At 35.7% G+C, this 23,238-nt stretch overlaps 1 protein-coding gene across 1 annotated transcript; it reads right to left on the bottom strand.

Moving 5' to 3' along the window:
* Window positions 1-372: 372 nt before the first annotated feature.
* Window positions 373-2,227, bottom strand: LOC131602065 (B-box zinc finger protein 24). Its single transcript, XM_058874061.1, has 3 exons — window positions 1,833-2,227; window positions 1,228-1,527; window positions 373-892 (listed from the first exon to the last, which is right to left on the bottom strand). The coding sequence occupies exons 1-3, from the start codon at window positions 2,013-2,015 to the stop codon at window positions 656-658; spliced, it is 720 nt and encodes a 239-aa protein (XP_058730044.1). The 5' UTR covers window positions 2,016-2,227; the 3' UTR covers window positions 373-655.
* Window positions 2,228-23,238: the final 21,011 nt, after the last annotated feature.

Below are 23,238 nucleotides of genomic sequence, written 5' to 3' on the forward strand. Positions count from 1 at the left end.
AATCTGAGTTTTTGATAACTTGGGGCTATTAGAATGAATCACTATCTAAACAAACTAGGTGTAGACAGACACACATTATTTTGCAACTAAATATATCCAACTTAAATCTTGAATTATTTGAGGTTTTCATATAATAATCAACTTATAATGTTGTTAAACATGATTTTATTTACAATGCATCTTACCATTTATAACAAGATTCGGTTCACCATTAAAATAAAAACTTCCAATTCATGATTTGAATCTCAATTTGATAACCATGGTATTCATTGCAGTATTACCCTGTGTTTCTTAAGAACGGGTCAGGATAATCGATTGTTTTCTCATCAGTTTAGAAATCACAATATAAAGATACCATACCTCAAGCCCTCATTGTAGCAGCAAATATACCAAAATGGTCTTCTAGACAAAAAACCACACAACATAAACCCTCCAATTTTGCATGGAGGGTGTGAGCATCTTTAGGTTATAAACAATGATCACAAACACCATGCAAATATTCATACCCTTAAAGTATAATTCTACGCTTCATCGATTCAAGGCTCCTAAATGTGGTACTACAACACACAGCTAGTTAACATACTTTTTAGTACTTGGTATCTTTAGAGAAGTATGCATATAAACTCATCCATCTATAGATGGTCGGTGATGTTCTTTATCCAAGATCAGGCACGGTGAAATGCTCATCATCATCGTCTTCATGGTGGACTTCAATCCTAGGCTTTTTGTAAGACATATAAGATTTAGGAGCTTTGTATGAGGCAACATTGCTAGTGTGAGTTACCGGAAGTTGAGGAACTTCAGCAGCAGCTAAACTTTCGTGAGGAAACTGTTCGTTGAAAAGACCTGCGTCTGATAGCCACTCAAGTTCTCCGAATTCCAGGGATTGCTTCTGAAAAAAGAGAAAGGAAAAAGTTCTTAATATTAAAACAAGGTAAAGAAGGATTGATAAAATTATACGACTGTTAGCAAATCACAAAGGCAAAGATAAAAATTTCCTTACCGTTGCCCTTAACGAAATACTATGCAAATATGGTTCAAACTTTTTAGTATCGATTCACGACCTTAAAATTTCATATAAACATAAATCATATGGCAGAATCAGTAAAATGAACATCAGAACATCGTAACCGTAACTGTTCTAGATTCTATCAGCAAAAGCACTATAAATTCTTAGCACATATAACTGCAAGTTGCAACTACAACAAAGAAATGGAGTTTTCTTACTTTGTCTGAAGAATCAAAGTCTGTAAATTCCAATAAGTCATCAACAGCCCAAGAGGATCCAAAACTAGGCACTTGCTGTGCAGGAACTTCAATAGGAACTTGTTTTGTATCTTGATTAGATGGTTCAATTTGGCTTTTATCATTACCTTGAGTGCAACTAGAACCCAAAGCGACACGAATACCTGTCGCGAGAAAGCGCTGGTGATTCGCAGAAAGACTCCCAGCTACATGAATTGGTCCATCACAGTCCTTACAGAACAGTGCTCTATCTTCCACACAAAATATGAAAGCTGGCTTATCCTATATAGTTACATCAAGAACAACAAAGTCAGAAAAATCACCCATGTTCAACAAAAATCATACACATGTCCAACAAAAATCATACACATGATCAACAAAAATCATCCATGTTCAACAAATATTTCATACACATGTAACCAATCAAATCATTCATAGTATCATGCTAAAATATCTTCATAAATCTACATGATCAGATAAACCCTAATTGAAATATCAAATTTTTCTCTCAAACCCTGATATTAAATCCTATAAATTTCATTACTTCATCAAAATCAAAACAAAATGATTAAAAAAAAAAATCATACTTGGCAGATATCACATTTGGGAAGCTTATTAGAAAGAGATTGAAGGAGAAGCCTTTGATGCTTGCTAGCAAGTTTGTTAGCAGCATGAACTTCCACATCACATTTAGCACACAAAGCAGCTTCATCAGCACAACAGATCACAGTAGCAGGAGCTTTCTCACAAACATCACACTGGATTTTCATCTTCTCTGATCCCAACAACAACTCTACAAATTCAAGATTATTAAGTTTTCTGCCAACCAAAAAAATGGGAAAAACGTTGAGAGGTGGGTGAAGAGAAGAGGTGAGTATTGATGTGACAGTATGGTAGCTAGATGAATGTGTTTTGGACCGTGGAAGAGGAAAATGAAGATAAGGATTTGAGTTTTACGTGTGAAAAACAGCTATAAAGTGGGGTAGGTTTGGTATTTGTGTGGCTGTGGAGAAACCAAGTTGTTTGTTGATATTTTATGTGTGTGGTGGTCCTTGACATTCAAGAATCATGTGCTTTTTCAAGTGGGAACAAGTATCAAAGTTGGGACATGTACCAATCTCAAGAAGGTCATGCTTTATTGGAAGGTTTTATTTTGGGGACAACTTTTCTACCCATCACAAAAAGTTGGGTATGCTACCTCCAACCAATCATATGTTACCATCTAACTTTAACACATTTAATTATTTATTAAATACTATAATTAATTGTTGTTTTCAAAGCATTTTACAAAGGAGGTAACCTTACCCAACTTTTTGAGTTGGGTAGATAAGAATTCACCTTTTATTTTTAGGTTCCTTTGCCGTCATGAATGAGGACCAACCACTGGTTTTTTCATTTTCACATTGGATTTTGGTACTATGCTCCTACATAGATTAGATATTGGTCTGGTTGGTGAAGATTTTATTTAGATCCTACAATGATATGGAATTGAATTCCACTATAGATGAGAAGGCACATTTTATCTACTGTATATAGAGACATGTGATTAGGTGAAACATTTTAATTATTGGATCATTATATGGAGAGTTAGATGTATCATCATCATCAACCATAATCTAGAATGAGAAGTGTGAAAGTCATTATTTGATAGATATTTAGATTTCGCCATCCTATTTAAAATAAATGACTAGAATTCATATCGTGTGAAAGTGCAATCACGTTATCCTCGTTTACTTGTTTTGAAACTTTTGTCAATTTGAGTGTATATGTTGTAGTTTATTAGCATATTTGTAAATTGTTTATTATTTAATATCCGCATGTTTGTACTTTATTCGCATTTGAGTTGTATTGTATTCGTTTCAGCTATTTTAGTGTTGTACCATTAAAATCCTTCATTACTCAGTTAAATAAGAGTGTTTGATCCATAATAATGTTCCTTTTTTAGCCTAGCAAATTGCTCTTTTGTCGTTTCATTAAGTGTGGATTGAATTGCAATTTAGAACTCATAGATCAAGCTGTTGAGTGTCTTGATTTGAATCAAGTGTTAAGTGAGATTCGAATCAGGAACCTTGTGAAAATTAAGATTTGCCTCTGGATAAATTGACTCGAATCAACAAATGTATTTGACTCAAATCACAACCCCATGTGACTCGAATCAAGTTATAATCATGACTCGAATCAAATGTCACCATGAACTCTTGATTTGGGCTCTTCTCTCATTGATTCAAATAAGATGTTTAACTTGGCTTGAATCACAATATTTTGTAATTTCAATCAAGAATTCTTCTTGACTCGATTCATGGCTTCAAAACTCCAAATTTTCATCTTAAATTTAAATAGTTGTTTCTTTGATCCAACAAAAAAAAGTGTAAAACCAAGTGGGTGAAACCCATTTGAGACAAAATGCAAATTTGTCTTCTCTTCTTTAGTGTGTTTATTTCTAGCACATTTGATCTTTATCTTCTTTTCTAGAACAACTTCCTGAGTGTTAATCTATGTCAGATTTATTTCTTTTTGTTGCACTTTGTTATTGTACAACTTGTTATTTTTTGAATGAATTGGAGATAGTGAGTTGGTTAATCTTGTAGTGTTTTTCATGATTAATCGTTTCATGGTATCAATCAAGAACTAAAATCCATTCATCCATAAATTAGAGAGAACCTTGTGTGTTTTCTTCTTTCACATACATTTAATCCCTTAACTAACACGTTGTGATTTAGAGTGTTTATGAGATTCTCTGACACTGTTCATCATCTTCATCCTTAGTCATTTTCCATTATTATGGATCTTCATATCTAAAGATTGAGTATTGGAGACTAGTGGTACATTAGGGTATCTAATGTTTTTGTGTGAAGTTTGTTGTTTATAACAGATGCATGTATCATTTCTTGAAAGTTGTTTAGTCTTTATTGTTATCCATCAAGGAGAGAGTTTCAGTATACTCCATGGAAGACTTTGGCGAAGCATAATACAGACTATTGGTAAGGTGGAGTTGAAAGATGTCCAAATTTGGTGATATTGTAGAAAGGCTGGTCGTAGACAAAGTTAGAAGTTGTCTAATCGATGCTTAGCTAATGAAAATTGCTTAGATAAAAAAATCGGTGGGATCTGGTGGATTGTCACACACGAATACTTGGAGCAGGTTATTATGGATATCAAGGTCATTGGATCAAGATCTTTAGGGATCTTATTTTTGTTAGTAGTTTGAGTGTCTGGATCAACAAAGGAAATTATCGTGTGATAGTTCATTGTAATCAAAATGCTTGTATCAAACTTATCAAAATAGTGGAAGATCGTGATTATTTTCTAATGGGTTTTAATACCATTGAAGAGTGTAGTATGCAAAACGAGGACGAACGACGAACCACTATATATCTTTGTGTACCTTTTCCTTCTTCCTTTATCTCCTTTAATTTTCTAGCATTCATTAGTATTGTCACTGTGCTAGTGCATTATTGCATTGCTTGTATGTCATATAGGTTAAATCGTGCTTATAGAGACTTAATGTGTAAGCTTAGGTCTGTGATGCTTCAATCTTATTGGATTATCGTAAATTCAATTATGTCTTGAAAGAACTGTTGGAACAAGTTTGGTTCTGCAACTTATGCTTGAGTTTTGATTATAACAAGTATTCAATGTAAGTAGAACAATCTTGTATTAAAACATTTTGTTAAGTGTGCAGAATCTGATAATTAGTTCTGGGTTATGGGTGAACAAGTTGTGGACTCTAGACTAGAGAAAGTTGAACAATGGATACAAATCTGCACTTTGAACCAATGTTGAATAGAGATATGTTTACAAACAAATTTGCATCTGGAAGCATCAAGTTAAATATTGAAATGATCATATCCAGAATGACTCTGATTCAAGAGTTTAAAATCTCAACATTATCAAGCTACGAAGACACTCTGATCAAGCTTGAGAAATTTTATCATAAGCCTCTAATTCAAGAAGTTAACTAGAAAGAGAGAAATTGACTCTGGCCAAGCTTCAACAAATTTTTTCAGAAGCCTCTGACTTAAGATTTTATCACTGAAGGAAAATAGTATGGAATAATTATTTTAATACGAAATCATTATCCTCTACACTACTCTGCAAAAATGATTGTGTGTTAGTACCAACTTTTTTAATACGTCCAATCCCTCTTCTCATTGCTGCTAGTGCCACTCCACTACTGTGCATCAAACGTCTTCTTGCATCTATGATTTGTGAATTTTCAACTTCACCCTCCAACGGAAGAAAGTACAAGAGACATGCGCACAAAATCATTGAAAAAGTCATTTTCTTTATAAATATAACAAAAACTTTTCCACCGACATCACCTATTAGAGCTCAAATCACCAACTAATCATATGAAAAATGTGTTTACGCAACCAAGCACACAAAATCATTGAAAATGTTGGTTATTGTTCTTATTTTTTTGTTGGGATTATTAACTTCCTTAGTTTTATTTGTGGATTTAAGTGCTTGCAGGTACAAAATATTGCAGTTTATACATTGATCATATGTTGATCATGGTGGTTTTATGATGACTCCAATGTTTGGTGGAATTTTGTTGCTTGATCCATTGTCCGTTCATGCCGGTCCATGGTGATACCTTTACAGTTGTCTTTGATGTTGATGTTCATCCTGAAGTTATCTCAAGCCTCATTAGGGAGAAGATTCGTGGTTCCAATGAAATTCTAAATTCAAAGATTGTGGATTTATGTGCTTGAAGGTATGAAGTTGATGATCCTGATATTGACAACCTAATTGATATTTTGATGAAAACAACAAATATGAATGTCGAAGTCGGTGGTAACGTCTTTCCAACTCATTAATGATGGATATTTGAAGACATCTTAAGTCTAATCAATTTGAAGATTCATGGTTTCAGTGAAGTGCTTATATGATTAGTATATGAGGCGAATGAACTTGAAAGCTTCAGTGATATGAAAGACAGTAAGTGTGATAACTTGGTTGGTTGTATATGGGTGACCATAGTCTTGTAAAAGTAGGAGAGTGACTTCTATGATACTAATGAAACTCACCCTAATACTTAAAATACTTTTATGACCTCTTTTTATTTAATAAACTCACCTAAAAATATTTTCAAGTCTTAGTTAGTTGATTAGGGGATTGTCTTCTTAATTAAAAGAATTTTTCATATTGTCTAATTGATTAGATTATATGCCTAATCAATTAAACGATGTATAATAAAGTCTATAATCAATTATGGCAGTCTTTTAATGATTGGTAACAAAACTATATCAAAACATTCCTTTTTGGGACAAAATAATCAGTTATTTCATGCACATGATCGATTAGCTTATACAATTAGACCATTAATTCGGCCCATGGATTGTTTCCATTTGAGCCAATTTTTCTCATATTTAAAAGAGGCCTCTCCTCACTTCATTTCATACCAAAGTTTAGAGTTTCCCTAATTCTTTACAATTTATCTCTCCTTTTTCAAAAAAGTTATTGAGTTTTGTTCTGACTACATGTCTGAAGCGATACTGATGAAGTCTAACCTTACATTTCTACTCACAAAAACATTGTCAAGGGAACATTTCCTCGAATGAATGAAAAATGGGTGTTGAATGAGCATAACAAGACTTTCTTAAAGTGGTTTAAAGAAACCATTTTAGCTGACAATACATGTTCTGAAACACTAAAATGTCTAGCAAGGGTGCCTAAATTTTATGTCATAACTTGGACAGGCTATGATATCAATAATTTTACATTCTATACAAAGATACAGGATGGCACTAGTACTGTGCAAAACAGTGGGGTTATGATTATAGTTGAATCCATGCACTTCTCTAGTTCAAAAGATAAAAATCCTGTTATGGCATCAATACCTTACTATGGGATCATAGAAGAGATTTGGGATATCGATTTCATTACATTTAAAGTGCCTCTGTTTAAATGTAAATGGGTTGACACAAAAAATGGTGTTAAAATTGATGAATTTGGTTCTACGTTGGCGGACCTTGAAAAGGTAGCTTATATAGATGAACCTTTTATTATGGTTTCTCAAGCAAAACAAGTGTTTTATGTTAGGGACCCTTCTGACAAAAAAATGGTCAGTGGTTCTCAAAGGTAAAAGCAACCACAGACCTAATGATAGCATGCAACTATATATATATATATATATATATATATATATATATATATATATATATATATATATATATATGAGACTCCGTCTTTCTCACAACGGGTGCCAAGTTTAGTTGAAGATACTATTGGTGACGAGTGTCGCGGGCGAAAAATCGTTTATCCTTTTTTTTTCGGGATGAGACACCTGATGCCTTCTTTGGGCTCGAGTGCTCATAAAAATGATTTTTCTTTTGTTCCGACCAAACTTTTTATTATTTCCAAAGGAGGAAAAGGAAAAAAGCTGCAATAACCTAAAAAGTGGGGGAGAGATCTTGGGTAAGAGGGTTGGTTATACGAAGGGAAGGTATTAGCACCCAACGTATCTATAGTACTCTATAGGTTTCTTTATTGTTTTTCATTCTATGTTATGGTGGAGGTTCTGTTGTGAAATAGGTGGGACCTAAGGTGTTTGTTTGATTATGCTCGCAAAGATCATCGCGATCCTCTGCATACATATCCCCTATAGGGAATCAGAGCATCTGTAGCTCGGGGTCTACGGGTGCTAAGGTTTGAGTGGTTTGAGAGAGAAGTTTTTCTCGCCAAGGATACGACCTTGTGTCTACGTATTCTCAAAGGGATGTTGAGAAAGTCAGAGCAATCGTAGTTCCCACTTATGCTAGTGGAAGCAAAGGAAAAGAGACAAATGTCATCTAAATGTTCGATGTATCTAATCTATATCATCATACATCTGTTTGTTTTTTGTTTGAAAATCTTTTCATTATAAGCCCTGGGCCATGCCACTTATGGTGCTTAGAATGATAAAGATGCTTTTTAGCCAGCCTTGTGGCAAAAACTTTCAATGAAGTCAGCCTTGTGACAAAAAGTTTTGATTAATCAGCCAGCCTTGTGGCAAAAGTTTCAACGAAGTCAACCTTGTGACAAAAACTTTGATTAATCAGCCAGTATGGTGGCAAAAAGGTTTGATTGATTAGCCAGCCTTGTGGCAAAAAAAAAGTTTGTTTGATTGATTGATTGATTGTTTGTGATGATATAGAAGAGATACTCCTATCATAGAGATGATAAATGTCTAATCTCCTAGGGTATTTGTTTTGGATATTGGGGGTGCTTATAAGAAGCCCGTGGGTCCTTGTACGAAGCCCAAGAGGAGGCTATCCGAGGGTCCTTGCATTGTAAGCCCAAGAGGAGGCTATGGGAGGGACAATCCAGGGTCCTTGCATTGTAAGCCCAAGAGGAGGCTATGGGAGGGTCACTCGTTTGTACAAAGCCCAAGGGGAGGCATGGTATAGTTGGTTTGAGCTCTTAGAGCGATTTCACCGGAAAACCATACTCTATGTCCTAACCTAAACTATGGAGATTCTTTGCACGAAGCCCAATAGGAGGCTATGGGGAACCTAGTGTTGTACTAAGTTGAACAAGCACACATATCACACATATGAACAAACATGAACAAGTATGAACAAACATGAACAAGTATGAACAATTATATATATGACAAAGTGTGTGTATATAATGGAGTTTATGAAGGAAATATACCTGTAAGCATGATCCATTTGTATACACGGGGGCTCGGGACTTATACTCGAGGAGAGGTCCACTTGAATTTATTCAAAGCTATGTAAACAGGTATTTACAAAAGGGCTCGGGACTTATACCTACATGGAGGCCCATGGTATTTTTGGGAAGATTTAAAGAAAACCTTCATTTTTTGATTTGTTGTTCGAAGTTAAAAAAACAAATTGATCGAGCTATGTACAAAAAGGTGTGTGTACAATGAAATACCTAATTTCATGTACAGGAATGGGACTTATACCTACGTGGAGGCCCATGTTTTATTTGCAAAACATGGTTGATTGTTTTGTTTACAGACGCGTCGTTTGAAAAACTGTTTAAAAGTTGTTTTGAAAGAAGTTTTCTGTTTGAAGAAAAACTGTACAAAGGCAAGGGTATGTACAAAAGGGGCTTGGGACTTATACCTACATGGAGGCCCATGGTATATTGAAAAGTTTTGTTTCTTTGAAGTTTTGTTGTTTTGAAAATGATTTGAAAATTGTTTGAAAAGGTTTTATTTTGAAGAAGTTTTATTGTTTTGAAAAAAACTGTACAAAAAGAAAAGAAATGGGACTTACACTCTCTAATATTCGAGAGGCCCCACTTCGTTTTGAAAATCAATTGATCAATCAAAAAAAGATTTAATCAATAGTTCTTTTGAAAAGAAAAATCAAAAAGAAATGGTTATCGTTTTTGAAAAGAATCGTGATCGCTTGTTTTAAAACAATTTTGAATTTAAAAGAAATCAACTTAATTAAGTTAAAACAAGTTTTAATGCTTAATTAAGACCTAAGTGATTAGGGTTTGATCACAAAAAAATATTTACAAGTGATTATGTTTGAAAAAATCAAATAAAACAATATTTAAAGTATTTGAAAATACCTAAAAACATGCCATTTTAAACCTAATTAAAATGTATTAAATAAATCTTTTTTGATGATTTTTTTTGGTATTCATAAAATATGTATATTAAACAAAGAGTGTGCAAAAAATGAAGTGAAAATAATGAATTTTGATTGGTTAAATTAATTGATGAAGTTTGTTAAAAAATGAAAGAAAAATAGTTGCAAAAAAAATGGTTTTGGTCCCTAGGGGTGTTGAACCATCGCCCTCTCTCTCACCAACCAAAACATGGACCAACTGAGCCACGCTTGTGGCTTGTAATACACACGCCTTCAGTTTAATATATTTTAAAACCAATATTTGAATTGTTTAAACCAAAAAACGCGCCAAGAACACAACCCTAACTGATTTTTGAAAATCTCCAAATCTGTGTTGTTTTGATCAAGTAAAGGGTCTATTCCGCTCGGTTTTTCACAAGGATCATGATGGTGGCCTTTGATTTCATTTATTTTCACTCTAAGGTCATCAATTTTCTGGAAATCGTGAAGAACCCTAATTCTGAGATTGATCATGAAATTGTGTATGTGCAAGATAAATAGCAATTGATTGAGGGTTAATGATCCTCATAGGTGCAGAAACAAGATGGTATGTTCATATTTCATTCATGATGCATGATTCATAGAGTTTGAAGTTCAAGTAGCTTACCTTCAAAAACGGCAAAAGTGAGAATCGAATTCTGCAAATGAGGAGTTCTAGTTGTTGTTTCTTGATCTGGACAACATCAATGGACCTTATGGAACATGTTTGAATGCTTGGAATAGTTTGAATTCACTTGAGCAAGGCCATGGAACCCGATCTGCAGAAGCTTCAAGTATGGATCGAGCTTGATGATTATGAGGTTACAGGTTGATGGTGAGTGTTTGGATAGTTCATATGAAGTATATGGATGGTGTTTGAAGTGTTAGTTTGGACAGAAATAGCCTGGAATTGATTTTGGCATGATAAGGTTCAATATATGCAAATATGGAAGTGAGGTAGTGATTTTGAGATTTGAGGTGTTTTGGGGTGTATGAGTGATTCAAACACATCCCATATGATGTTTATGGTTTGCTAGAATCATCACTTTGGTCATAGCTTCAAGGGTTTGGAGGTTGAGAATTTTACCTCTTTGAAACTTAAGAGACTTGCAATTCAAGAAAGAAAGAGAAAACCTATAATTTGTGAGGTTTTGGTGTGATTTTGGAAGTGATTTGAACCTCTATTTATAGGCCAAGAGTTCTGAACTCAGAACTTTGCAAGTTGCCCAAAGAATGGTGATTTGGCATTTGGAGATAGAAAGGAATCTTGCCATTAAATGCATATGGTTAAAAGTGACTTAACCATGGTTATTTCTCTAAGCTTCTTATCTCTTTCCTATCTGATCCTAAACCAGAAAATATCTTCTAATTATTGCATTGGTGTGTCATCACTTGCATTATTTGGTAAGATAGTTCATAACTTTGGCAAAATGACTTGAAATTTCAAGTGAAATGGTCACTAATGGCAAAATTCAAAGCCATAGCTACACTCCATATTTTTTCATGCTCTTGGACATTTTGGAAAGCTCATGTTACATACTTCAAAACCCTAGTTGAAAGTTTCTTCAAGACCTTTAAGTAAATGGGTGAAAAAGATCCATGAACTTTGAAGAAAATGAAGTTTTAAGTGAAGTTTTCAAAAGATACCAATTTTGAAGCTCCATATCTCTTAAATGGTTGATCTTTTGGAAAAAAATTATATGTGACAAAGTTGTTCATTGGATCAAAATCTACTACTTTCATGTCGGAAGTTTTTTTCAGTTTGTAGGTGAAATTTTGAGAAATTCCCTTCCAAAGTTTGGAAAAAACCATTGAAAAACACTTAGAATTTTTCTAAGTATGGAAAGTCAAACTTTTGACTTTTTGATTCTTGATTGATTTTCTTGATTTTTCTTGATCAAATGACTTCATATATCATATATTAATGATTCAAAACTTCAAAAGTCATGGTTGACCAAAATTCCCCAAAAGTCAATGGTGATCTTGTACAATTGACTTTTTCAGACGAATCGCGTTTCTGGAGATTTCCAATGAACCAGGCTATCCTCATCAAATGAATGGTATGAATGGATCATATTGAGGCATTAGAGGATATTGAGCCATGATTTGAGTTGTGGCACCATGTCCTGATTAAAAAAGCAGTTGTTCAGTGAATTTAGGTCAAAAACCCTAATTGTCGACCTGATGAAATTGATGACTGTGGATCTTGAATTGAGATGTAATTTCCATTGGATATTGTCATAAGTATTATTTGAAGATGATTGAAACCTTTGAGTGATCCCCTGGGGCTTTTTAGGGTTTCCCAAATGTGATCCCTGATTTCAGTCTCTGATAGTTCAAAACCCTAATCTGATGATTTGAAATTTCACTGTTGATCAGTCTTTGTGTAGGAGATGTTCTGAGCCAATAGATTAAGTCAAAATGATGCAATTGGGGTCTTGAGGTCATTTCCCAAGTCATTAGGTCAAATCCTGAGCAAAAGTCAGGGGTGTGCTATCTTCAGTCAAAACCCTAATTTGGTTGATTCAGTGCCTTTGAGCTTGTTGAAATGAATCTCTGGGGACCAAATGTTGGTTGTTGATGAAGATGATTCATTTGAGATGAAGGGGGAACAAAAACCCTAATTGATTGTTGCTTGTACTGATGAGTGATTTCTTGATTAAATCCTGCTGAGTCACAAGTAACAAACACAGGCTATGCAATTTGTTAGAGATGCAAATGATGCATATGCTATGATATGAGGTGGTATCTTAGGTCAAAAATTGGGGTATGACAGATGCCCCTATTTAAGTTTCTTCAACCTGAGACATGAAGATTAAAAATCTTCGTTTTGATAGGGTGGAAGAGACTTAAATATCAGAAGACGCAAATTTTGGACCTAAGATACCAAAATTGCGAATGATGCAAGGATATCTTTACCGAGGGGATATCAAGAACTGAATCCACTGGGGAACAGAGATTGGGGAGGATGTCTCAATCCGTTTTAGGATGAGAATCCGTTTTTTTTTCTTTTTTCTTTTCGGGAAAGCAAGTGTATGCTTCACCGGGGAATGATAGCTTTGCAAGAAAAGCTTACCTATCGACATTATCGACTATTAACATGGGGATAGACTTGTTTAATAATGCGAAGGTGAAAGGTATGAAACTGTATTACCGACTATCAGCATGGTGATAGACATGACATGGTAAAAAGAGTTTCAAAGGTTCGGTTAATGTTACCGACTATCAGCATGGTGATAGACATGTTAAATAATATAACCAGAACAAAAAGGTTACCGACTACCAGCCTCGTGATAGTGGTTCTGAAGACATGATCAATTATCAGCCGAGTGATAAAATGATTCTGGAGACTTTGCTAGGGAAATTACTGGTTATTCAGCCTTGTGAACAGTAATAAGGCCCTGATTGTCAAATGGTCTTCATGATTAATTTCCTTGAGAGGAAAAGTCTTTTGGAAGAGACATAAGTTGTTCGGATGATGAGGCTATTGCTTATTGTCTGTTTTTCACGAATCTATTTGAGGAATCGGAATTTGAATCTCTGGTAAAGACAGGGTTCTAACCAAGAATGATTTGGAAAGAAACAGTCAAACAAGACTTTGTACCCAATGAGGAATGAACTCAACGGATATTTTCTCCTTCGTTTTGAGAGGAGAAAACTAAAGCAACCTTCTTCCACGAGGAATGATCTCAGTGGGGAACTGGAGAAAGAAGATGTTCTTTCTGCTTATGGGTGACAACCTACTGGAGAGATGACACGCCCGTACCTGTTTCTTTTTTCTTTTTCTTTTTTCTCTTTTTTTCCTTTTTTTTTTTTAGATATATCCTGAACAAGTAATTTCGAAGCAAACATTGAAAAATGCAAGAATGCATAAATGATGCAAATATGTATGAATGATGAATGTCACGAATGTCGCATGCATGCTGACGTTACTGACAGATAGAGAAGTATATACTGGAGAGGGACCGACGTCGCAATACAACCAGATACTTGGCAAATGTTCTTCAACACGGTGTAGATAACACGGGTGATGAATGGTGTTGTGTGCTTTCAACTTCTCTGGGGAAGACAAGCGTCTTTTCTTATTGAGATGGAAGAACCTTTTCACTGGAGATAGAAAATCTTCGTCACTGGGGATAAAAGACCTTCTTCACTGGAGATAGAAGAGCTTCTTCACTGGGGATAGAAGAGCTTTTCCTATTATAATCTTTGATTCATCCTATGGAGATAGCTGTTGATGTTCCTTCTGTTGTTCACAACTCAAAGGAAAGTTTCGCTTTTATTTTGAAAAAGGAAAGTAAATTCATTTAAAACTTTTTTTCTTTTTTTTTCAAAAGTGAATAACACAATTAAAGCGTCATTTTGCAAGCTAAAAGAAATTAGAGATTGCAAACAAAAGGGCACAAGGCTCAAATTTATTTAATAGGATGGAAATCAGCTAAAGGCGTGATTCCATGGAGTATTTACAAAAGTTGGAAATGGTAATTATGCGGAAAAGGCTACATTGAAAGCAATAACCACTATTCCCTAACAACTTTGAGTTCCAACTGTGCCTGTCGCTTCAGATTGGCGATGATTTGATTGAAGATCCTTTGATGAAAAAGACTCCTCAGGTGACGAAGTACGGACTGATGCAGTTACTTTGTCATAAATCCCTAATTTTTGCCTAGATTGCCCTTTCAGGTTTTCAATCTACCAGGATGAATTTTTCTGTTTATTGTCTCTAATTTTTGCCTGGACCGCCCTTTCGGGTTTTCAATCCACCGAGACGCTCATTTTTGCCTAAGTCGCCCTTTGCGGGTTTTCGACTTACCGAGTTGTTCTTTTGTTTTTTTTTATATTTTTTTTTAGACAAAGTATTTCTTGACTGCATCAGCATTCACAGGATGTGGGAGTTCATCACCATCCATGGTTGCAAGAGTCATGGCGCCGCCAGAAAATGTTCTTTTGACAACATACGGGCCTTCGTAATTAGGAGACCATTTGCCCCTAGAATCTGGTTGAAAAGACAAGATCTTTTTAAGCACGAGGTCGCCTTCTCGAAATTCACGAGGTCGAACCTTTTTGTTGAAAGCTTGTTTCATCCTTGCTTGGAACAACTGTCCATGGCATAGAGCAGTCATACGTTTTTCTTCGATTAAGTTCAACTGATCGTATCTGCTTTGACACCATTCAGCTTCTGATAATTTAGTCTCCATGAGGACTCTCATTGATGGGATTTCAACTTCTACGGGGAGCACAGCTTCCATGCCGTATACTAGAGAAAACGGAGTTGCCCCTGTTGAAGTACGCACTGAAGTACGGTACCCATGTAAAGCAAATGGCAGCATTTCGTGCCAGTCTTTGTAAGTGACGACCATTTTCTGGACGATCTTCTTAATATTCTTGTTGGCAGCTTCAACGGCGCCATTCATTTTTGGTCTGTAAGGAGAAGAGTTATGATGCTCAATCTTGAATTCCTCACACAGTTCTTTCATCATTTTGTTATTCAAGTTCGAACCATTGTCAGTAATGATCTTGCTGGGAACACCATATCGGCAAATGATGTTGTTCTTGATAAACCTCACAACCACTTGTCTTGTAACGTTGGCGTACGATGCTGCTTCGACCCATTTGGTGAAGTAATCAATAGCCACCAAGATGAAACGATGACCATTTGAAGCTTTCGGTTCGATCATTCCGATCATGTCAATACCCCACATGGAAAAAGGCCATGGAGATGAGAGAACGTTGAGTAGAGTCGGTGGCACATGTGTTAGAACAAGATTTGTTCTGATCAATTATCTTAGTTTTGATGATAACAATAATATGAATTTTGCTTAAGATAATATGGTACTCTAATCCAATGCAATTTCCTTTTCAGGAAATATATAAAGAGTATGCATAATTCAGCGCTCAGAAGCTTTGTCTCAAGGGTTCAGCATGCAACATCAGAACATGGTCTGGCAAGACATCAGAAGATGGTCGAAGCAGAATCAGAACATGGGTCTATGGAAGCATCAGAAGAACATGAGATCAGAAGCACTGAAGTTCTGATGGTATCACGCTCAGAAGCACTTCAAGGTCAGAAGATCAGAAGATGCTTTGCACCAAGCTGTTTGACTCTGATGATATTCAAACGTTGTATTCACAAAACATCAGATAAGAAGGAAGTACACGTGGCAAGCTACGCTGACTGACAAAAGGAACGTTAAAAGCTACTATAGGCAACGTCAGTAGACACAGCGTGAACAAGGCTCGAGGTAGTTGACAAAAGCGTATAACATTAAATGCGATGCTGTACGGAACACGCAAAGCATTAAATGCACTCAACGGTCATCTTCTCCAACGCCTATAAATATGAAGTTCTGATGAGAAGCAAGGTTAACGATTCTGCACAAAACAACTCATATTAACTTGCTGAAACTCTGTTCTACTCAAAGCTCAGAATCTTCATCTTCATCAAAGCTCACTACATTGCTGTTGTAATATATTAGTGAGATTAAGCTTAAACGTTAAGAGAAATATCACAGTTTGTGATTATAGCTTTTAAGAAGCAATTGTAATACTCTTAGAATTGATTACATTAAGTTGTAAGGAACTAGAGTGATCGTGTGGATCAGTATACTCTAGGAAGTCTTAGAGGTTATCTAAGCAGGTTGTAACTAGAGTGATCGTGTGGATCAGAATACTCTAGAAAAGTCTTAGAGGGTATCTAAGCAGTTGTTCCTGGAGTGATCAGTGTGTGATCAGAAGACTCTGGAAGACTTAGTTGCTGACTAAGTGGAGAACCATTGTAATCCGTGCGATTAGTGGATTAAATCCTCAGTTGAGGTAAATCATCTCTGCGGGGGTGGACTGGAGTAGTTTAGTTAACAACGAACCAGGATAAAAATAACTGTGCAATTTATTTTTATCTGTCAAGTTTTTAAAGCTACACTTATTCAAACCCCCCCTTTCTAAGTGTTTTTCTATCCTTCAATTGGCATCAGAGCGCCGGTTCTAAGGTGCAAGCACTTAACCGTGTTTAGAAAAGATTCAGGAAGAGAAAAACGCTTCAGTAAAAGATGGTTGATGAAACTGCAAAGTCTACACCTGCATCTACATCTGGCTCTGCTGAGCAACACAACGGTAACAATGGTTATACTAGACCGCCGGTATTTGATGGTGAAAACTTTGAATACTGGAAAGATAAACTGGAAAGTTACTTTCTTGGTCTAGATGGTGATCTATGGGATCTTCTGATGGATGGTTACAAACATCCAGTAAATGCCAGTGGCGTAAAGCTGACAAGGCAAGAAATGAATGATGATCAGAAGAAGCTTTTCAGGAATCATCATAAATGCAGAACTATTTTGCTGAATGCTATCTCTCATGCTGAGTATGAGAAGATATCTAACAGGGAAACGGCCTATGACATATATGAGTCCTTGAAAATGACTCATGAAGGAAATGCTCAAGTCAAGGAGACTAAAGCTCTCGCTTTAATCCAGAAGTATGAAGCCTTCAAGATGGAGGATGATGAAGACATTGAAAAGATGTTTTCAAGATTTCAAACTCTTACTGCTGGATTGAGAGTTCTTGACAAGGGATACACCAAGGCTGATCACGTAAAGAAGATCATCAGAAGCTTACCCAGAAGATGGGGTCCTATGGTGACTGCATTCAAGATTGCAAAGAATCTGAATGAAGTTTCTCTGGAAGAGCTTATCAGTGCCTTGAGAAGCCATGAAATAGAGCTGGACGCAAATGAGCCTCAAAAGAAAGGTAAGTCTATTGCATTAAAATCCAATATCAAGAAATGCACTAACGCTTTTCAGGATAGAGAAGAAGATCCTGAAGAATCAGAATCTGAAGAAGAAGATGAACTGTCCTTGATCTCCAGAAGGCTAAATCAACTCTGGAAGACCAAGCAAAGGAAGTTCAGAGGCGTCAGAAGTTCAAAGAAATTTGAACGTGGAGAATCTTCTGATGACAGAAGATTTGACAAGAAGAAGGTCATGTGCTATGAATGCAATGAGCCTGGACACTTCAAGAATGAATGTCCAAAACTTCAGAAGGAAAATCCCAAGAAGAAGTTTCATAAGAAGAAAGGTCTTATGGCAACCTGGGATGAGTCAGAAGATGATTCAGACTCTGAAGATGAGCAGGCTAACTGTGCGCTGATGGCGACAGAAGATGACGGATCAGAATCTACATCAGAATCAGATTCTGAAGAGGTATTTTCTGAACTTACTAGAGATGAGTTAGTTTCCGGTCTAACAGAACTTCTGGAATTCAAGTCTCAGATTAGTCTCAAATACAAAAAGCTGAAAAAGCTATTTGAATTTGAAACAAAGAAGCTTGAGTTGGAAAATTCTGAATTAAAAGAAAAACTTTTAAAATTATCCAATAATGTTGGATCTCCTTCTGATTCAGAAAAATCCACTCCTAGTCTAAACCATATTCTGAAAGAATATGATTTAAGTTTCAGGAAGTTCTTATCTAGAAGTATTGGCAGAAGTCAGCTAGCTTCTATGATATATGCTGTGTCTGGAAACAAAAGAGTTGGCATTGGTTTTGAGGGTGAAACCCCATACAAACTTGAACCTGTTGATGAAATGAAATTCACATACAAGCCATTGTATGATCAGTTCAAGTATGGCCACTCCCATGATATTAGGCACACTTCACATGCTCAAAGTTTTCACATAACACACACCAAAAAGCATGTGACACAACCTAGGAAATATCATGAAACTCACATTAAGAATTATCATGCTGTTCCTCCTTCTGCTTACAATGTTAAACCTAAAGTCAATCAGAACTTGAGGAGAACTAACAAGAAAGGACCCAAGAAGATGTGGGTACCAAAGAAAAAGACTATTTCTTTTGCAGATTCTCTTGGCGACAAAGAAGATAAAAGTCAACATGACATGTCACCTGGACTCAAGTTGGTCTCAACACTTGAAGGGAAGAAGGACTGTTTTCCAAGTTCTGGTACTTAAATCTGTTGAAGAAACTATGTTCGTAGGAGATCAGAAAAGAAAGTTCATTAGCTTGGAACCATCTGTTTTGTTTGTTTCTAAAGCATTGATGTTTCGTTCTTGATTATTCTGAATGCTCTAAATGCTACAGAATATACAATATTGAAACATTGATTGTGGACGAATCAATAAATATCTGGTTTGATGATAAACTTGTTTCTAATGAAACAAAGCAGCTTAAGAATTTCTGCAGATACAGTTTTGTCCTATCAGAAGCTGCAGAACAAAGAAGTGAATCTCCAGAAGCTGTGTATATCAGAAGTAATGAATCAGAAGATCATTCAGATTTATATCAGCACACTTCAGAAGGAGTGTTTCCAGAAGAGAAATTTGATCAATTTAGAAGCAGTGATCAGAATCAGAAGGCGTAAAGCCTATTGAATATTTCACACCTGTCATCCATTATCTAGTGATGAACACGTGTCTCTACGGTCAGTACGAAGCGTGCAGTTGAAAAGACGCCGACCTAGGTAACTGTATTAAATCATTTCATTTACCATGCTATCTCTCCTAATGTCATTTCACATTTAATGCAAAATGATTTAAATTATTTTCAAATCTTTTAAATAGCTCGCTTCAACTTCATTCTTTTCTCCTTCTCTCTATTTTGTTTCGCTGCATCTGTTTTTCTTTTTCAAACCCTAGTCTTTGGTCTAATCTTCGACATAATCATCATGAACTCTTCCTCTTGTTCATCTTCCTCAAAAGAAAGACTTACTTCTTCACAAATCCTTCTACGAAATTATGAATATGCTCCTTTGAAAACTTGCTTGATACCCACGAAGGACTTGGAGGTTGTTGCACCCCAAAATTTGCCCATCTTAATTTATTCATTGGCTTATAATTCTCATTCATATGCATACACTTCAATAGCTCATGTGCATAACATAACAGTCGTTCATGAAATAACATTGAGGCAAGGGATCAAGGATCATGGAGTAGAATAAGGTTTCTATCATCATCATAGGCTTAAATGAGTTGGTCCTCATCGTCTCTTAAAACTGGGTTCAAGTTTGGTTTACTATTTGAGATATTGGGTCATTTGATTACGTGGATTGCAGATCATTGGCTTCAGTTCTTACACAAGAGAAGGAGGTGGATTCATCGGGTTTTATTTCATCAATTCAAGAGTCGTTCATATTTAAGCCAATTACTTTGGTTATTTGCAAAAGTTAGATGAGAAATATGGCACTGTTTCAAGCAATCACGTTTAGACTTAAGTCCATTTTAAGATAATTTTGTTCATTGGTGTTATGGATTTGAAAATCATTGGAGTGTTAAGTTCAACTAATACACATTAAAAGGAGAAAAGAAGAGAAAGTGTCTATTTCATTACTCCTTACAAGCTTCATTTAAAGTCTTACACATCAAAATTCCAAGATTACAAATAGATGGTTCTAACTTATTACAAGAGACATTACAACTTCTAACAGCTATAAAAAGAAAAAAAAAAGCAGCAGCGCAAGACTAGTGTTGGCACTCCAACATCACTTAGTGGGGCAAAGTATGGAGAGTCATTTGTTGCAATTACATCTCCACATGGAGCTACCCTGCAAACAACGAAGCTCACTTATATGATATTGGTTTCCCCAACTTTGATGCTCTTAACATGGACTTTTCACTTGCTGAAATGTTAAATGATCTAGACTCTTCATGCGAGGGTCTTGATTCTTCATGTGATCCAACACCAAGTCATTCTAATGATAATCAAGTTATGTTTGAACAACCATCAACTTTGGTAGAAGCTCTATTTAAGGAAAATGTGAACATTCAAAGTGCTGATTCTATGACTACAGCCTGCACACAGTAGATACAAAGAGAAAAAATCAGAACAAGGTAGTAGCAAGGGCATTCAACCCTGGGCAAGCAAAACAATTCAACCAAAAAAATACCATACATAAAAAAATCCAACCAGTTCTGCATCAGTTCAAACATGAAACTAACTGCCATTACAAAATCCCACAAACCTATCCCTCTAACTGTCCTAACGGCCACTTTACCCCTAACCAATTCAATTAATTCAGTTGCTCTCATAACTACCAGCAATCCAAAACTTAACAAACTTTCAGCACTGAACACAACCTCCAACTAACTTCATAACCACCTTTTAACCCCTAACTGTCTAACTGAATTCATAACTAACCTTATAACAAAACCTATAGTCATTTCAACTCTAACTGAATTTCTCAACCAGTTAACTGTCAAACAGAGCTATAACCAACCTTCTAAGTCAGTTACAAAAGATAACAGAATTCAACCACTCATCCTAACAACCTAACCAATTCATAACTGTCAAAGCCCTTGTAACTAACTTTTCTAACTACCATCTAATTTCCAATTTATAACTAACTCTCTTAACCATATAGGAGATCTCAACAAACTTGGTAACAGAAGAGAACTGAATCCAAACAGAAAACCAGAGTAGAAAAACTAACCTGCAAAATCAACTGCTATAAAATCAGAACCTCCACCATTTCATCACTCTTCTCCACCATTTTTTGTTCATTCACCCCATTTCTCACCATTCGTTCTCTACTCAATCCTCCACTTCCACCACCATCATCCACTCTTCATCATCCTCACTCTATCTTCATTCTTCATCTCTTTCTCTAACCTTCGTCACCATTTCATCTTCAATCAACCTTCACCTTCTTCAATCACCTTCAACACACAATTCAAGCCTTCTTCCCCCCTTCAATCATCAGCAACCTTCAACAACAATCATCGAGTCTTCAAGCTTCAATCACGAACTCTGCAAGCAATAAACTTTCGTATCATCTTCGTGTTCAAGAACCATGGCGTTCAATTTCACATCACAACAACAACCAAAACAGAAGCTTAGCAAAGAAGAAGAAGAATCGTGAATAAAGAGCAAAAACAAAGAGAAGCGAAGAACTAAGATTTCACCTGTAAGAAGTTTGCTTAAGATCAATTCTTCAAACTACCTCCATCATTCATCTTCAACAACTACTCAGCCTTCATCTCCCTCGATCGATTCACCATCATCTTCACAACCAACGCCATCTCCAAATCTTCATCTTCTCTACACAATCTCCTTCACCTTCAGATATTCGCATCACTTTCAGGCACGAGAATCACACGCCTCCGACGCAAGAATATGAATCGGAAGCTCGGAGAAGATAATGAGGGATGAACGGAGAAAGCCAGAGGGAGCAAGCTTTGTTGTTCGCCGGAGACGAATTGAACGGCCGGCCAAAGATGAGGAGGAACTATCGGCGCCGTTTCTCTGTTCGCAAAGGAGAGGTGAGTTCTGAATTTGAATAGTCACATTGCAAACCCTAAATCCCTTTTCTTTTCATTTGTTTTTTAATTAATTAATTATTATTATTTATTAATTTGAATGGGTATTTCTGAAATAATAATAAAGTATGAATGTTGTTTTGGATCATAACATTTAGGTCCGAATTTGCTTGTTCACCCTACCATGGCCCAATGCACCATCTGAACAAAAATGCTGTAATAAAAACAACCTCCGGGCCAACACCACGGGCCTGCGCCCATTGCTTTCTACACCATCAAATTCAATTTGGCACCCCCTGTTTAAATTTTAATTTAGATTTTAATTAGATTTTTTGTCACTTTCTTAGTAATAAAAATGACTTCCTTTTCCTATCATTTTAGACCATTTAATCAAACTCTTTTGACATTAAAAATGTGCATAAAAATATTAGTTTTTACCATTTTCTTTTAGTGGATTAATTGCTAATTTTTCTACTATCATTTTTAGACTTGTAATATAATTTTTGACACATATAAAAATAATCACTAAAAAATAGTAGTTTTAGGCTATTTTGTTTTAGTCTTTTACATGACTTGTAACTCAATTTCTCTCATAAAATTCAATATAAAAAATAGTAGTATTTTTAATTCATTTTGTACTATGTTTTTGACTTGTTACTATATGCTTGTATGCCAATTTTTGCACCATTGTGTTACTCACTATTGACTTATAATCGTGACTTTACTTTCATGTTCCTTTATTCCTAACCTTTAGGTAGAAACCATGACAACATCAGGACTTAGAAATTCCCTTCATACTTAGGCTAGTTTCTTTTCCTTTTCAACTTTAAAACACTTAACAAATACTTGACTTAATTTCCCTTAAAAAAATACAAAGAAAACATTTAAAAAACACTAATAAAAAAGTGAAAATTCTTAAAAGGGGAATGGAAGCTTGAACGTCCCTTGCTTTAGGGAACGTTCGAGTGCTTGGATCTCCCTTGCTTTAGGGTTCCATTCAGGCGTAAGTTCCCAAATTCTAAAAAACACAAACCAAAGAGCAACTCGAGTCTCCCTTGATTTAGGGTGCAACTTGAACGCTCAAACTCTTTTCTCTATCTCGCCTCCGAGGCATTTTTTAATCGGACACGTTATTTCCGCTCCATTCCCAGCTT

Source organism: Vicia villosa, linkage group LG5, assembly GCF_029867415.1.
Source record: "Vicia villosa cultivar HV-30 ecotype Madison, WI linkage group LG5, Vvil1.0, whole genome shotgun sequence".
Classification (NCBI taxonomy): Eukaryota; Viridiplantae; Streptophyta; class Magnoliopsida; order Fabales; family Fabaceae; genus Vicia; species Vicia villosa.